This window comes from Durio zibethinus, chromosome 16 (genome assembly GCF_047325235.1).
Source record: "Durio zibethinus cultivar Kanyao isolate XHJ-2024 chromosome 16, ASM4732523v1, whole genome shotgun sequence".
NCBI classification, from domain to species: domain Eukaryota; kingdom Viridiplantae; phylum Streptophyta; class Magnoliopsida; order Malvales; family Malvaceae; genus Durio; species Durio zibethinus.
The window spans coordinates 22,915,765-22,932,745 of NC_143177.1; the positions used below are offsets into that span (position 1 = coordinate 22,915,765).

Sequence of the window (16,981 nt, forward strand, 5' to 3'; positions counted from 1 at the left end):
AGTAGCATGGCAAAAAATTTAAAAGCACAAACCCGGTGGGACTCGAACCCAGGAGATGGGCCCTAGTAGGTCCACTTGAGCCAGTATCATGGGCCAAAAATTTAAAAGCACATGCCCAGTGGGAGTTCGAACCCGACCATAATAGGTCCACTTGAGCCAGTAGCATAGCAAAAAGTTTAAAAACACACGCCCGGTGGGACTCGAACCCACAATCGCCTGATTAGAAGTCAGGCGCCTTATCCATTAGGCCACGGGCGCCCTTGTGAAAATGTGCTTTCTTTTTTACTATCTATTAAGTCTAAAATCTACACGAATTTGCAAACCTACAAAATTTCTAGTACAAAAATAAATTTAAGAAGCCAATGCCAACATGCTATCCCCGGCTAAGTTTTGAGTTAGGGGCACATCAAGGTCATCTTGCAAGGCAAAACTGAGATTAGTAGGCTAGTCTAGACAAGCATCATAAACTTAAACTTGGTTGTTGTTGGCTTCAATAGAAGACTGAAACCTTAAAAAAGTTAAAGGTCCTTGATAACATCATCTGAACATTTGAAACAATGCATTAATAATTATAAGATTGAGGTGCATGCGTTTGGCTGCACTACATTCTTATACAGATTTTCATGACATTGTCTTCCCTGCTTCTCAGTTCCTTTTTGGTTGGGAAGGAGGGATTACGTGAGTTAATGATTACTATTATTACATTCTAAATACACCATATTTGGTATCTTCCAATGGGCGATTCATGAATGCGGAGATGCAGAGCCTTTTTCTTTCTCAAAATATGGCTGTGCTTCCCTCAACTTGTAATTTTACTGACCACTAGATTAATTTGTTGATGATAGTTCTTCTAGTAAATTGTTTTTACAATATATAGTTCTTGCAGTAGTTAATGTTTTGTGTACTATTTGAAGGGAGGAATGCCTCGATCTGCACGATTAAGAGATTGTGAAATTCTCAAGATAATTACAAGCAAACATGCTGAGGAAAAGAGGCTCTATGGAGGTGTATCTACGGCTTCAGCAGGCACACTTCTCCCTTGGGGGCTCTTGAGGAGGAAGCGGGTGAGTACTGGTTTACATTAAATTTGTAGTTTTGTGCATATCAATGTATTTTGATTGATAAATTTAATGTGGTTTGTCATGCAAGACAACTTGCCACCTTACATTCTTTGACAAGCTTCCAACATCCTGGTCTGTCAAATCAAATATTCTAGTTTCTGGAGAGCGTACAACAATCAGAGCTCCGGAACTTCTTTTACGTTTGCTCTGTCCTTAGTAGAGAAGCTTTTTGGGGAGTCTGTGGCCAAGGATACTGCAGAATTTGTGGTTAAGCTTTTTACTCTTTTGTTTTCTTAAGTCTCTTTATGATGCTTCACCCTTGCTTGTTTGATCCACCATGAGAGACAATCACATTCATTCATGCACATGGAAGGATGTGAGCTTATATTTTGTATTTATTTTTTGGTTCCTAATAAGGCTTCGTATGCAATGAATTCTCAACTAAAAATAATTTTGGATTCCCTACTAAGGACAATGCATGCATTTCACTCTGTATGATTACTGTTTTCCAGTTCATGCATTCTGCTGATGATAAACCGAAAAGGAAGAGTACATCAAAGTTGACTGGGCCATTGATCAAACTCCTCATGTGAGTTATTACTTGCTTCAGTTGAATACTTTCTATGTTGATACTCTGGCTTCAATTGTGAAAATTTCTTGTGTATTGTTATTATAAGTTCATATGGCATCTTTGCTTTAGCCATATATGTTTCTTCCCCTATATACTTTTCATTATCAAAATGTTTTAGACAGGTTCTACGTCCAGTTGCAAATGGTTCAGAAGAGATTGAAGTAGTTACTATCATAGACATTCTACATCAAGCAAAGGTGGATGTTGTTGTTGCTTCAGTTGAAAAATCATTTAAGGTTTTGGCATCTCAGGGTGTAAAATCGTAGCTGACAAAGTTAATTGGTGATGCTAAAGGGTCAATATATGATTTAATCATTCTTCCAGTGAGATAAACAAACTGCCGTTCTAATACAAATAGTTTTGGATTTATTCTTTCCCAGTATAAATTTGGGATTGGAAGATTTTGTTTTCTATTCTACCCTGCATCTCTGAATAGTGAAGATTTTAACTTGCAGGGAGGAGTTGCTGGTGCTGAAAAGCTACAGAAATCTAGAATTCTCAAGAAGTTGTTCAAAGAACAAGATGCGGCTGGAAGAAAATGTGGAGCAGTTTGCTCTTCTCCTGCAATCCTGCACAAACATGGTCTGCTGAAGGTCAAGACTCAAGATAACCCATTTGACATTGTCCTGCCTATTAATTATTTTATGCTCAACACTGATAACCTCTGCCAAATACAGGAAAAGAAAGCCACAGCTCATCCCTCTACCATAAGGGAAATCTCCAATGTAGTAGATGGTCCCAAAGTAGTTATCCATGGTAATCTGATCACAAGCAGGGGACTTGCTAGTGTTTCAGATTTTACACTGTCTATTGTAAGCAAGTTTTTTGGCCATGCAAGGGCTAGAAATGTTGGAAAAGGCCTCGTTTTTGAGTACCCCTGGATCTAATTTTTGAGTCATACCTGATGCATGGCAATTTTTCCAGATGCCATTAAGATATAAAGACAAGGCTTCCCCTCAACTTGGACAGCTAGTGGAAGGAGTAAACCAACACAAAAACATGCTCAGCCATATCCTAAATGCTCCATGTTGGAGTTATCGGTGCTTTTCTTCTAGAAGTATCCTTCCCTTTTTGTGTATTTGTCATACCATAAACAGAGGTCACACCTGCCTATAAGTTACTAAACTGCTACTGGATCTTCAAATGCCTACCAATGTGGCAAAACAAGCTACAGGTAATTTGATATTTAAGTAGAACCTACTAAAAGTAAAAGACTTGTATTTTAATGAGTTCCGATACTTTTCAATGTTTTACTTTTGGCTAAATGGCTAAATGTTCGATTAAAGATTTAACCTTTACGTGATTTTTTATTAAAAATTTTAACTTTAATTTTGATTCAATATAGGATGTAACGTTTTGAATTTATTTAAATAAGATATTTCTATTATGATTATGATTTACACGCATAAAAATAAAATGTGAAACACAATTTTGCAATATAATAAACAGTAAAAATAACAAAAACATGTGCCATCTCCAGTTTTTCTTTTCAAGCGAATTTTGTTTTCTTGTTCTCTTTAACCGAAGAATAAATACTCAAAAATTAGCCTTTTTTTCCATTGATTTTATCACCAATGACCACCGTGGTCTTCGTCCTTCACTAGTAGCATAGCTTCTTCATGGTTGAAACGAGAATTTTTGGTTCAACTCTTCTTTTGTGTTTTTTTCTCTTCAAATCTCTAAATCAAAAACTTAACAACCCAAAAAATGAAGAACTCAAGAATTACGGAATCTCATTGTCATAATCAGACACTATTCACCATTTATTGTGTTGTTGATCGATCAATACTTCTTCCATTTTCTAACTCTTTTTTAAAACTCAAAAATTTTCAAAAAAAGCAAACTTAGAAAAACCCCTTGTTGAGAAATTCCAAAACAAAAATCAAAATCAAATCCAAAAAAAAAAAAAAATTTGTTGAAAATTCCCAAAAAGAATCAAACCTAAAAAAACCGTTGTTGATGAATTCTAGAATTTTGTTGCTGTGTATTGGAACCCCTTGTTAGATCAATTGCTTATTTGAGGTTAATTGTTGATCTTTTTGATAAATTTGCTTTGTTGATTGCTTAACAAAATTTTTTTTCTTAGCCCAAAAAAAATTCTCAGAACAATTGATTTTTAGTGTATTTTTTCCTCCCTTCAAGGATTCAAAAACTTTGTCCAACTTTTTTTTGAGTTTAAATGATTTTTGATTGTGAATTGCTACTATTTAGCCTCCCTTAATTGATTGTTGAAAGCTAATTTATTGTGTTTAATTTTGTTCTCTGCTTTTCTATTGATCATCAATTTTTACTGTATCCAATTTTTATATTTTATTCATTAGAGTTAATGAGTTTAATCAAAAATATTAACAGATAATAAACTTGACGGCACATATAAATTATATCCATAATTTAATCCATATTTAAATAAATTTAAAAATATTATATCTTATATTAAATTAAATTAAAATTAAAATTTTTAATTAAAAAATCACTTAAACTTTTAATCTCAAATTGAATATTAATTTTACATTGATGTGGATAATGTGTGTCGACTGATGTGAACTGGAAATTGCAGCTGCAGCTAGACCTTTTCCGGGAATCCGGATAACGTAGTAATATTGGGGGGGGGGGGGGGGGGGGGGGGGGTGAAGTGAAGGGTGCAGATTCTCCACTGTTATATTATTGTTCGGCTTTCTTCGACAAGATGAAACATGGGTCTAATCTGACTATGATATGCCATGTTTTAGGCCTCTTTATGTCTTTTAGGAGCTTGTAGATTTTTATAAACATAGGCATTTTTGGATATTTGGATTCGCTTTTGTTAATCGTTCAACTTACTATTGATTAGTTATAAATAAATATTTAATATGATATTAAAATTAATTTTTTTTATTATTATTTTTAAATCTATCACTTGATAAATTATTTTATCTAAATTTACAAGTGATAAGAGCTATTAAAATGATATAATATTACATTTAATAAATATTTAATTTTTTATAATTTTATATTAAAATTAAAATTTTTTAATTACTATTAATTAATTTTAAATTAAAATATTTAATATAATATCAAAATCAATTTTTTTTTCATTATTTTTCTTAATTTATCATGTAATAAATTTTTTCATCTTCTCCTTTATATTTTATGTGGACTTACTGGATTAAATTTTTCACTATCAATTTATTAATTTTAAATTAATGCTTAATAGCTTTTACTAAAATCCATGTTTCTCTGCAGTCCTTTTCTGCCAAAGGCATCTCTAGTTTACGCTTTTGGGGTACGAGTCAAACTAAAAGGTGGATAGACATCCACGTAGATGGGATAAACGATTCCGCTGAATGAAGCTAGGACTTTGCCATCTGTCCAGTACGAAATTATAAGAAACTAAACGTGCACGACTTTTGTTCTTTCTCAAGGTTGCTTTAGAAACAGAAACACAAATTATCAACATCAACAACAAAATGGTTTCAACCAAAAACCATCAAAGACACCATGAGTCACCAGGGAAAAAAAGGCGTTAAATCTTTTAGGCAACCCCAACCGTCTAGATATTTGAAACATAAAAGAAATGTATTGGATAGAGTGTAAAATGTAAAACCATAATGGAACAAACATTTAACTGTCCTACAAGCCTTTATTGTCAAGGTTATATCAAGATAGGCAAACAGAGACCAAGCCAATAACTATGAGAAAGTCTAATCTACAGGACGAAACTAATTATACTATTAAGTTCAAAATTTACAACTCAAAACCCTTTTGCTCCTCCTATACATACACTATCTACCCCCTCTGCAGTATCAAGATACGTATAATAGATGCACACTGCAATCCTTGTACCGTACCAATGGCCAAGATTGTGTATTTAAGTAATGTTTCTACCATCAAGAGCTCCAAATCTACCAAGGGCCTGTCAGTGTTCTTCTCAAGCATTGTCTTTTCCGTCCCCTTGGTCGATTCAGTGTCTCTAACATCTGTTTGAATTAGGCAACAGAAAGAAGTAGGAAATCAGCAGTATCCTCTTTACAGGAACGTTAGTGAAAAAAAAAAAAAAAAAGGGTAACATTCATCTCTTGCTTAAGTTTCTGGTCAATCCACATTAGACGCAACTAATAATCAAACCCTTTACGTAACTGCCCTATCATTTTGTCAACCTAGACAACTCCACTGATTCATCTTTGACTCCTTAATCCACCATTTGCTATTCAGCATGTGTCAGGCTAGATAATTAACAGGTTGCCATCGTTTTGTTGATGTGATATGGTCGGCCAATTGTGTTGACATAAAAAAAAGTGCAAGAGAAAAGGAAAGCTGGAAAGGAGATGATGAAGCAAAAGAAAGGTAATTGATTCCAAGTCAACCAATTCTTTACATAACGACAAATTGGTCTTTATTGATTGCAACTAATCACCCTGAAAAAATCTAGTTTCCGTGTCCAATTATAAAGAGAAAACTTCCATTTTCTTTTTAATCTTAGAATAATAAAATACAGATTTTGAGGCTTACTACTTTCACCATATAAAAACTACAGTGGGTAAAAGGGAACATCCCAAAACAGGATAACATTTCAATGAATATCCGTAAGACATTATACTATGGTTTGAAAAAATCTCGGTTTCTTTAGGCTTTGGAACACACCTAAAAGCTAGTTGCTGCTTATGAATGCTAATATAAATACAAGGAGGAAATGGAAGAAATGAGCATTACCTGATTTTTCTGCATTACCATTATTTCTTCCTGCACCAACCAAATAACAGTCAAGAAGGGCCATCCACCCAACCTTTTCCGTAAAACACAAAGAAGCTTAGCAGCAGACAGTGCTTACCTGTTTCTTCTGCAATTTTTGGTTCATTTCTTTAAGTTTTGCAACCTCAGCTTCAAGTTCTAATGTATAGGCCTGCCATAAACTCAGAACAGTTAATACAATCAGTTGTTTTACTTGGTGCGAAACTATAGATTAAAATAATTAATACAGCTGTAGGAGTTGAGTCCAAAAAGACAATTAAGGAACTTCCAGGATCACCAAGATTTAGCAATTTCAAACAATTTTCACACAAACATTTTTAATTTCCAAATGATTCTTGTGATACATAGAGCTAAAGGATAAATAAATACAACTGTAACAAATGAGTCAATATATGAGACGCCTGCACCATAAATTTGTCAATTTACTTTCTCATATACAGCATGTTTTGCTGCAGGCTTGTACAATGAGTTAGCTGTGTATTAAATTGGCACAATCAGTAATCTTGTCAGTAAATAGGGTTTGGTTAGAGTTTCTCATACATCTCAGAAATAATCCGGCAATCAAAAAATAGTGTTGTTTACAGGAATAGTAAGTAGAAATGAACTCAGGCTGCAACATTTCATATTAACACAAACAGAAAGCCATAACGAAAACGATGCACTGGGCAAGATTGGTTAAAATTTGTTCCAAACGACAGTTGCAGAACATTTCATCATAGTAGCTCTGCAGTAGCTTTATATTTTATGTACCAACTACAAACCATACCAAACCACTATTTTCACACAAACAAAGCAAGGGCATTGTCCTAATCCTTATTCAGTAGCATGTTTTTAGCAAGGAACAAATTTAAAACTAACAAACTTTTTAAACAAGAAGTATCCACATAAATGAGCTTGAATCTATACATGGAAAGAAATAATATCTGATAACTTAAGGGAAAAAAAGTTCAGCGGATCAATCACCCAACTCACCTGCTTGCGAGCTCGTGATCTTGCAGCTGACTCTCTGTTCTTAATCATTCTTCTTTGCCTTCTCTCAACTACTTTCTCCAAAGTTGCACTGCATTTTCTTCCCCGTCCAAATACATAAGGAACTGGTGAAAAAGAAGAGGTATCTACGCTGTTCTTTGAAATCACATCTGAAGATATCTGGCATGCAGGAGATCCCAAACCAACTATTCCCCTCCCACCACTCGGGAGCCCAGTAGACTGAACTAGATTACCATTCAAAGAAGGTCCACCAATTCCAACCATTGAACCCCTAGCTCCTGGACTAGCGATCTGTGTAGTGTTTATTGAGTGCATAGAAGGAGCAAATGCAACTATTTGTTGCTTGGGAAAGAGTGGTTGCGGTTGTGGCTGCGGCTGTTGCTGTTGCTGTGGTTGTTGTTGCTGCTGCTGCTGCTGCTGCTGCTGCAGCTGTGAGGATTTGACTGCACTCATGTTTAATGGTAACATTGGAGGCTGATTAAGAACTGAGTTATTGTTAGTCTGTTGAAACCCAAAAGCTAACCCAGAGTTGTTACCAAAGAATCCACTATTATTTGGCATTCCAATCTGTTGCATATCTTCTCTTACTACACCTGCCCTCACCAAGAATTCCTCCAAAGTCATCTCTCCCAAAGTCTGTTGCCTCTGTGGAAAATTTGCTCCTCCACCACCCCCAACACTACTAACGCCTTTAGCACCGTCATTTTCTTTCATCAAGTCTCTCCATACTTCATCAACCGTTTTTTGACTAAGAGTCCTTGGCAATGTTAATGATCCTTGCCTCTGCAAATTGCCACCAGAAACACTTACTTCTCCTCCAGGAAATGAAGCTGTCATCATAGCCTGAGTCTCTTCAGCAGTTGATATATTTTTCAAGAGTTCATCCATGTTCATTGATCCAAAGTCCTTCCCAAGTCCACCAAAGGTGTTCTGAAGCTCATCAAAGGTCAATGAATATATGGATGACTGCCTAGCCAATGGGAAATTCCCCAGTGGCTTTGATCCGTTCTTTTCCATACTTGGAGCATCACCAAAGTTCTTGAAATTCAGATGAGATCCCATTTCTTGTTTCGAACAGCAGCAAACACAGATGACCTCAATTCAAATTGCCCTACAAATCCGACAAAGGAGTAGGTGAGATGATTATGTCATTCACTTTCCCTTACATAACTTTTTTCTTCCTTAAACACAAGATCTAATAAATGTTCACCAAACCAAGCAAAGTTTAAGTTAATCGTACATAGCATTCTCATTACATTTCCAATGATGGGCATACATTTTAATCCCAATTCAATTAAATCATAAATGTCAAACTGCAATAAAATCATAACTATCTATCACAACCTTTAAAACATACCAAAAAAAAAAAAAAAGAGAAAATAAAGTCTTAAAAAATATCGGAACGAATAAAGATGAAAACTTTCATGTTAAATCTCGAAATTTCAAAATTCTCCAGCATGTATTACAAAGTCTACAATCATAGATATAACCAAACAAATTGTCCTGCAAATCCACCCAATTTCTGATGATATAAAGAATATTCTGAAAATAATTTTTTGTTATTTTATCTTTCTCCAGAACCCAGATCCAAAAAACCAAAAGGAAAAAGAAATTCAATCTTGGAGCTAGAAACTAATCAACAACTAACAAGTGTCGAACTGCCATCTTTTCTCATGCTAGTGAACGTTCGTATCCAGAAAACAGCACAAAAATTGAAGCGTTAACAGAATCAAAATACAACCCATTATTCCAAATCATAAAACCTATCAATAGCATGTACATCAAGAAAAACTCAACCCGCGTAAGAAAAAAAGAAATCAAATGAAAACATTTTTTCTTTGTTTATAGAACAGAAAAACAAAAAAAAAAGTAGGTATTTTAACTCCTAGTACAAAATCTCTTCCTTAATCAATTCAAAATGGCTTCCTTAATCAAGAAAATTGGAACAAAAAATAAAAAAAAGAAACTACAAATAAAAAAAAGACCAAAAATAAGAAAAATGAAAAAGAAAACAAAATAAAACAGAAAAGAACAAAGAAGAGAGAGGAAGAGGAAAAAAGAAAAAGACTCTTTTTTCTTTTACCTTTTAATTTTAAAGAAAACAAATAAAAATAAAAATAAAAATAAAAATTGTTGAAAATCGAGCGATAGAGCGTGGACTGAGCGAGAGAGAGAGATTGTGTCGTTTCTCTGAGCAGAAAGGAGGCGGCTTTAGCTGCGTGGAGGCGACAAGTGTCTACTGCCGCCTCAACACGGGTCGAAATTTAAGGAGCTGCAGCTGCCCCCAATTTTGGTGGATTTAATTGTAATTTTCTTTGTTTTGTTTTGTTTAATTATTATAAAATTTACGTGGCAGACTGCTTAAGCGAGGAGATCGAGCAACGTGAATCATTAGAAATTTAGTCAAATCTTGATGTGACGTCTAGCCAATGCGGTAGAGAAAGATGGGACATTTAGAACCCTCAGATCTGCTTTCCGACAAAGTGATCGGATGGCAAATATTTGGAGTTAGGAGGGGACACATGTTTTCCGTGATTTTTCGGTTTTTATTTTGTTAATTTACCAAATTATTATCGGCCAAAAAAAAATTACTGTTTTCAAAATTAACAATAAAGTTCATAATTTAAAAAAACTTACATTCATCGAAAAATTATTATCTTAAAAATCAATAATAATTTATTATGAATGACTAGCTAGAATATGATTTCCATATTAAATTCCATGAATGTAAATTTTTTGTGTTGAAAAATTATGTTTGAAACATTTTTTAATTAAAAATATTTAAAATTTTAAATAATCATGTTATTTTTAAATTATTATATAACTAGTTTTAAATTACATAAAAAATAATTATTTTTATAAAAAATTACATGTGTTGAATTTTTAAATTATTATATAAATTGTTTTTAATTACATAAATAGACAGTTAAATTTAAGATTTATGATTTGCAATAAAAATTTAACATTAATGGTAAAAAAAAAAGAAGAAAATGAGAATAGGAGTAGAAAAAGAATGTGTGAGAGTTAAAAATATAATTTATTAAAAGGTGAATAAATTATTTCACTTAATTTTATAACAAAAATTTAAAAGTGTACAAAGCATTATTCGCTGTATGTTTAGAATCACTCACATCTCTTTAATTTTGACTTAGGCCTATAGGCAATCTGTACCAATGATGGGTTCCTGTGCACCACGTGGCTGCCCAATATTCGTTCTTATGCGTACCATATTATATAATAGTGGGCCCACACATTGGCAGTCCTATTCTCCACAGTCTAACTTCATTACGTCACATGTACGTCTCCTCTACCATTCTTATTAATTTATACTAATAATCTACTTTTAGTATATTATCTTAATAAGTAATGATACCAATGCCTGATGGTTTGAACGGGAACTCGATTCTCTTTTAAATAAAATATTAATTTTAAAATTTATAAATAAAAAAATAAATTTGAGAGAATTTATTATTTTTAATGAAATTTGATTTGAATTGATTTTGAATTAATCGAATTTTAAAATAATTATTAAACATAAAAAATCTTAAATAAAAAAAATATTAATAACAATGTCAATTTATTTTTAAATTAATTAATATGATATTAAAGTCGATATTTAAAAATTATAACATAAAAAAATTTTTGTATTTAAAATTTGTAAAATAAAAATATTTTATGCATATAACATATTCATTTAAAATTTAGGATAAAAGGATTTAGGGGTAACTATAATTTTCAAAAAAATAATAATACCTTTAATTTTTAAATTTTTAAATCTTAGCTAGAAAAAATTAATATTTATAAAATTAATATTTGTTACTCTTTCTATATTTTGGGTAATCAAACAATCCACAAATTATTCATTAAAATTAATTTAATTGATAATTTTTTATTAATTAAAATTTGATTATTATGATGAATATTTCGAAAGTGAAATATTTAAATATATCAACTCCATGTGAAAATGCACTTTTATATTTTTCTAAATAATATTAAACATAAATAAAATTTAAAAATATTATTAATCACATTATAAAAAAAAAAACCATTCATAAATCAGAAAAAAATAGTAGGATTATTCTTTAGAGAAATTGTGGATTAAAAAAGTTTAGACCAAAGTAATAAATTCAAAATTTAAAATTTTTTTCAACGAGATTTTGCGGTTGAAATATCTCATGATAACAACAAATACTCGAAGTATGATCTTTATTTACTCAGTTTGATGATCCAATTGGCGAATTAAATTTGGTTAGTCATAGTCAATAAATATGCTTTGAAAATATTTGGCTGAAATAAGAACAAATTCACGAATTTTATTATTTTATTTAAATTAATTCCTACATTTTTATTATATCTACATAATTTTATGAATTTTGATTTATATTCAAATAAGTTATTAACTTTTAATTTGTATCTAAATAATTATTAATCTTTAATTTGTATTTAAATAAAATTTAAATATAAATTAATATTTTATTTAAAATAAGAGTTTTATTTAGATACAAATTAAAAATTAAAAATTTATTTAAGTAGAATAAAAATATAAAAATTTATTTAATAAAAATGAAATAACTCAAGTTTTTTTTTTTTTAATATTTGACGTAACAACAATACTAAAATAATTGTCAAATAAAACTTAAAATTTAATTTAATTAATTTATATAATTATTTTTAAAATATATAATATATTTACAAATTTGTTTCTTTCTCTTAACAATTAATTGTAAAATAAATGTTATCCAATTTGTTCTCGACAAACGAAGGTTTTAACGCTAGGCAATGTTCGCTACAGAGATAAATAAGCGTTTTTTTTTTTTTTTTTTCTTTTTTTTTAAATAAAATTAATTTTAAACTTAAGATATTAATAAAATCTAGCATATTCCTTATTCTACTAAGGAAGTATAATGACAATTAGAGATGACGGCCTAACCTATCTAATAGGCTCAAACCCAACCCAATCTCTCATGTTTTTTTTTTTTTTTTTTAAAATTAAAATTTAGGTTGGATTGGATAATAATAATAAAAAATTTGAGATAAGATTTTAAGTAAATTTAACTCAATATATATAATTTATTTTTAATTAATTATTTAATTTTATATTTATATATTTATTTAATTTAATATTTATATTAAAAAATATTTTATAATAAAAATAATATTTTATTAATTTTAAGTCGAATAAAATATGATTTATATGATATTAAATTAGATTGAATTTAGATATAAAAAAGTTCATCATATTAAATATTATAATTATAAAATTTAATTTAATTTTTGATAATAAAAATTCATTCCAATCGGAACTATGGCTAATGAAAACCATTATTTTGTCTTTTATTTTCGTCCAAAAAAGGTGGTGCAACAAACAATCAAATGGAAATGGGTCTCATATGCCATGTTAGCGAAAATATATTTTCAAAAAAAAATTATCATTTGTGTTAAGTAATTAAAAAATTTAGTAAACTATACACTTTGAAAAACATTTAAAATTTACATTCAATGAATAATACTTTATCTTAATTTGCAAGTCAAGTAAACTTTAACTTCATTTCAATCCAAATAATTAACTAAAAATAAGAATCCCTCCTTTTTTTTGTTTTCTTAATTCCCTCTTTGCTTTTGCATTTAGTTTAACAATACGTTGTGCCTTCGTTCATTCTTGGATATATGTTTACTTGAGAGAGCTTTGAGCATTGAGATTGATTGGAGAAAATGAGGGTGCAAATTCCTTTAAAACTACAGAAAACTTGTTGATTCTGGTTAATTTCACAACTTCAGATTAAAAAATCTAACTTAAATTCTGTAAATTGGGTATGATAGTAAATCATGGAATCTATATTGGGTATTCGGGATGCTGTTCTGTGTTAATTGGATACCCCGGTTTTCACTTGAGTTTCTTGTCTCCAGTGTGGAGTTATTCCAATCCTGCAGCCAATTGCACCTTGCTAAGCGCCTTCATGCCCTTGTTGTGGTTTCCGGGAAAGCTCAAAGCATCCTTTTCTCCCCCAAACTTGTCAATATTTATGCTTACCTTGATGATGTCTCCTTCTCTTGTCGCACTTTCAATCAGATTCCTGTTAAAGATGTCTATACTTCGAATTCGATGGTTTCTGCTTATGTTCGCAGTGGTCATTTTCGGGAAGCTTTAGATTGTTTCTATCAGTTTTTCTTGACCTCTGGTCTTCAACCTGATTTCTACACTTTTGCTCCCGTGCTAAAAGCTTGTAAAAATGAGACGTTTCTTGGTTCTAAAACTTGGCTTTGAATGGGATGTCTTTGTTACTGCTTCCTTGGTCCATACATATACCAGGTTCAGAATTGTGGGCTCTGCTCGTATTGTTTGATGATATGCCTGTACGAGATATGGGTTCTTGGAACGCAATGATTTCTGTATACTGTCAAAATGGCAATGCTGCACGGGCATTAGATTTTCTGAATGAGATGAGATTGGAAGGGGTAATGATGGATCCAGTTATTATAGCTAGCATTCTTCCTATTTGTGCACAATCAGATGATTTTTTAAACGGGACGTTGATTCGTTTCTATGCTATAAAATGTGGGTTGGAATTTGACTTGTTTGTGTCTAATGCTTTGATTAACATGTATGACAAATTTGGTAAATTGGAGCATGCGCACAAGGTTTTTGATCACATGATGGTGAGGGATGTAGCCTCATGGAACTCAATAATTGCTGCCTATGAGCAGAATGATGATCCAAATAGAGCATTGTGTTTGTTCTACAACATGCAACTAATTGGACTAGCCCTGATTACCTGACGCTGGTGAGTCTATCTTCTATTGTTGCTCAATTAAGTGATTGTTGGAGTGTTAAGTCTGTCCATGGATTTGTCATGAGAAGAGGTTGGATTCTGAAAGATGTCTTCTCTGGAAATTCAGTGGTGGACATGTACGCAAAATTGGGTATTATGGATTCTGCGCGTGCAGTTTTTGAACCTCCCAGCTAAAGATGTGGTTTCTTGGAACACATTGATCACTGGTTATGCTCAAAATGGTTTGGCAAGTGAGGCAATGGAAGCATATGACATGACGAAAGAGTGCAAGGAGATAGCACCCAACCAAGCGACTTGGGTGAGCATTCTCCCTGCTTATTCTACTGTTGGAGCCTTGCAACAAGGGATACATAGGCAGCTGATTAAGAACTCTCTCTATTTGGATATCTTTGTGGGAACCTGCCTCATTGACGTGTAAGGGAAACGTGGAAAATTAGATGATGCCATGTCCTTGTTCTTTGAAGTGCCCAAAATGACTTCTGTCCCCTGCAATGCCATAATATCTTGTCATGGAATTCATGGGCATGCTGATAAAGCTCTGACGCTATTTAAAGAAATGCGAGTAGAGGGGGTGAAGCCAGACCACATAACTCTTGTATCTCTGCTCTCAGTTTGTAGCCATTCAGGTTTGGTTAAAGAGGGTCGATGGTGCTTTAATGTGATGCAGGAAGAATATGGGATTGAGCCAATTTTGAAGCATTATGGCTGCATGGTAGATTTGTTTGGTCGAGCTGTAGATCTAGAAATGGCATATAATTTTATAAAAAACATGCCAGTAAAGCCTGATGCATCTGTTTGGGGTGCCCTTCTTGGTGCTTGTAGAATACACGGAAACATTGACTTGGGCGCCTCTGCTTCAGATCGCTTATTTGAAGTGGATTCAGAGAATATTGGGTACTATGTTCTGTTGTCAAACATCTATGCAAATAGCGGGAAATGGGAGGGAGTAGATAAAGTAAGAGCACTGACGAGAGATAGGAGATTGAGGACGATTCCTGGATGGAGCTCGATCAAGGTTAATAACAAGGTTGATGTCTTTTATACAGGAAATCAAAGCCATCCGAAAGGTGAGGACATGTACGAGTAGTTGAGGAGTTGGGAGACAACGGATTGCAAGTAGGATTGAGTAAATTTTTTGTTGGATTGATTTTCGGTAAAGTCTGAGCATACACATCAGACAAGGCCAAAGGAAAAATGAATGCTTTCCCTAGCCGCCGCGAAACAGCGTCCTGACACGGCGGTGATCCCAATGCGGAGACGTTACGTGCCTTCGCAACCTCCTCCCTCACAACCACGGCCTTTGTACAATCAGCGGTCATGGTCCTCTGACGCGGAGCGAGACGAGGCGTGGCTCAGGCGGGAGGAAAGCTATGGCGTGGGGCTCCGCCGTACCCACAGCTTCACGAACGATGATCTGGAGGAGCTCAAAGGCTGTATCGAGTTAGGTTTTTGGTTCGAACCCGACTCACCTGAATTGGACCCAAAGTAAGCCGATATTTTACCTGCTTTGCCGTTTTACTGCTCCATCAATCATCAATATAGCGGTAGATTGTCAATGTCTTCGTCTACATCGTCGATGTAGTCTTTCAGTGATTCTGGTAGCATTAGCACGATAATTGATCAAGGTAAATTTTAGTATTAAAAGTAAAAGTATATTATATTCAATCAAAATATCATTTCGTCGAGGATTCTTAATTGTTTGATGCGAATTATTGGCTTATAGGCGACGATCCAGAGACAGTTAATACTGGGTTGCGGCAATGGGCGCCAGTGGTGGCAGGCAGGAGAATCAAATTGCCCCGGATTTTTATTGTTTGTGGTTATTTTTTTATAGAAACATGACAGTATTTTATGTAGTTGATTCGATTTAAATGATTGATAGAGCATTCTTCCTTCCGATATCTATTTTTTTAATTATATTTATTTTCGTATAAGAATATCAATGATTAAGATATATATAAGTAACATGAAATATTTTTATTTTCAAATGTTTATATTATATTATATTTATATCTATATCTAATTTAATGGATATTTTAAATTTATTTTTTTATTTTAATGAATATTTAACGAATATAAATAATTTTCATACTCATAATTTTTAAAAAAATAAATTAAAAAATAATTATTTTTATTTTTTTTAAATTTTTATCTTGTATATTTAAATAATTTTTTTATAAATATATAAAATATATATACTTTTAATAAAAATATATTAATTTTAATTAATTTAAAATAATAATTTATATTATTTAATAAAAATTTTATACATTAAATATATATATAAATATATATATATATAATATAAATACGAAACGGATGTTATATTATCAATCTTTATTTTTATATTCAATAAAAATTTAAAATCAAACTTATTTATATTTTTATATCCATAATATAATACTCATTTTCATTTTCATTCATATAAAAAATTAAAATTTTCAATAAATATGAACAAAATTAATATTCTTATTTTTGTATCTTTATTTGTTCTTATTTTTCACTAGAATTTAATGATATGAAAAAATTTCATGATTAGTTAAGGTTATATGTCGTAAAAATAAAAATACAACATGATTTCACCTTTTACCCAAACAAGACACTCAAAAAAAATTTTTTTGTTGAAACGTCTAATAAGATAATCGTGTTCCAAGAGCGAAAACAACAATATTATTTACTAAAATTTAAAAATATAAATATAAAATACTTCTAAAAAAATCAGATATTTGATGTATGATTTATTTAATTAAAAAGTAAAAATTCGAATCCCATTTTTTCAA

The 16,981-nt window shown here is 31.8% G+C and overlaps 1 protein-coding gene, 1 non-coding gene and 3 pseudogenes across 7 annotated transcripts; 3 read left to right on the plus strand and 2 right to left on the minus strand.

The window, feature by feature from the left end:
* Positions 1–185: 185 nt before the first annotated feature.
* Positions 186–258, minus strand: TRNAR-UCU (transfer RNA arginine (anticodon UCU)). The gene has a single exon. It is a non-coding gene; the product is annotated as a tRNA-Arg (tRNA).
* Positions 259–586: 328 nt separating this feature from the next.
* Positions 587–3,032, plus strand: LOC111298393 (protein DJ-1 homolog C-like; annotated as a pseudogene). Its single transcript, XR_016328454.1, has 8 exons — positions 587–678; positions 764–806; positions 915–1,064; positions 1,150–1,270; positions 1,479–1,610; positions 1,699–2,015; positions 2,148–2,285; positions 2,370–3,032. The product of XR_016328454.1 is annotated as a protein DJ-1 homolog C-like (transcript).
* Positions 3,033–5,280: 2,248 nt separating this feature from the next.
* LOC111296197 (ABSCISIC ACID-INSENSITIVE 5-like protein 7) lies at positions 5,281–9,745 on the minus strand. 3 transcript variants are annotated; one of them, XM_022890361.2, is made up of 5 exons: positions 9,494–9,745; positions 7,393–8,521; positions 6,500–6,571; positions 6,382–6,411; positions 5,281–5,648 (listed from the first exon to the last, which is right to left on the minus strand). In XM_022890361.2, the coding sequence occupies exons 2-5, from the start codon at positions 8,470–8,472 to the stop codon at positions 5,574–5,576; spliced, it is 1,257 nt and encodes a 418-aa protein (XP_022746096.2). In that variant the 5' UTR covers positions 8,473–8,521; positions 9,494–9,745; the 3' UTR covers positions 5,281–5,573. The 3 variants fall into 3 exon arrangements, with proteins under 3 accessions (XP_022746096.2, XP_022746090.2, XP_022746079.2); XM_022890355.2 differs by lacking the exon at positions 9,494–9,745 and adding an exon at positions 9,059–9,352; XM_022890344.2 differs by lacking the exon at positions 9,494–9,745 and having other exon boundaries at positions 7,393–9,491.
* A 3,516-nt stretch (positions 9,746–13,261) lies between these two features.
* Positions 13,262–16,098, plus strand: LOC111298704 (pentatricopeptide repeat-containing protein At4g33990 pseudogene; annotated as a pseudogene). The gene is made up of 2 exons (XR_016328743.1): positions 13,262–15,826; positions 15,925–16,098. The product of XR_016328743.1 is annotated as a pentatricopeptide repeat-containing protein At4g33990 pseudogene (transcript).
* Positions 15,400–16,098, plus strand: LOC111298705 (uncharacterized; annotated as a pseudogene). Its single transcript, XR_016328744.1, has 2 exons — positions 15,400–15,826; positions 15,925–16,098. The product of XR_016328744.1 is annotated as an uncharacterized LOC111298705 (transcript).
* Positions 16,099–16,981: the final 883 nt, after the last annotated feature.

What these genes read in the sequence shown, in the direction of transcription:
- LOC111296197 (XM_022890361.2), bottom strand. Translation starts at nt 8,472, where the DNA reads ATGGGATCTCATCTGAATTTCAAGAACTTTGGTGATGCTCCAAGTATG. An exon ending in GATCACGAGCTCGCAAGCAG is followed by an intron (nt 6,572 to 7,392) that starts GTGAGTTGGGTG and finishes AGTTTATGGCAG; the next exon opens with GCCTATACATTAGAACTTGA. An exon ending in TGGTAATGCAGAAAAATCAG is followed by an intron (nt 5,649 to 6,381) that starts GTAATGCTCATT and finishes TAATTCAAACAG; the next exon opens with ATGTTAGAGACACTGAATCG.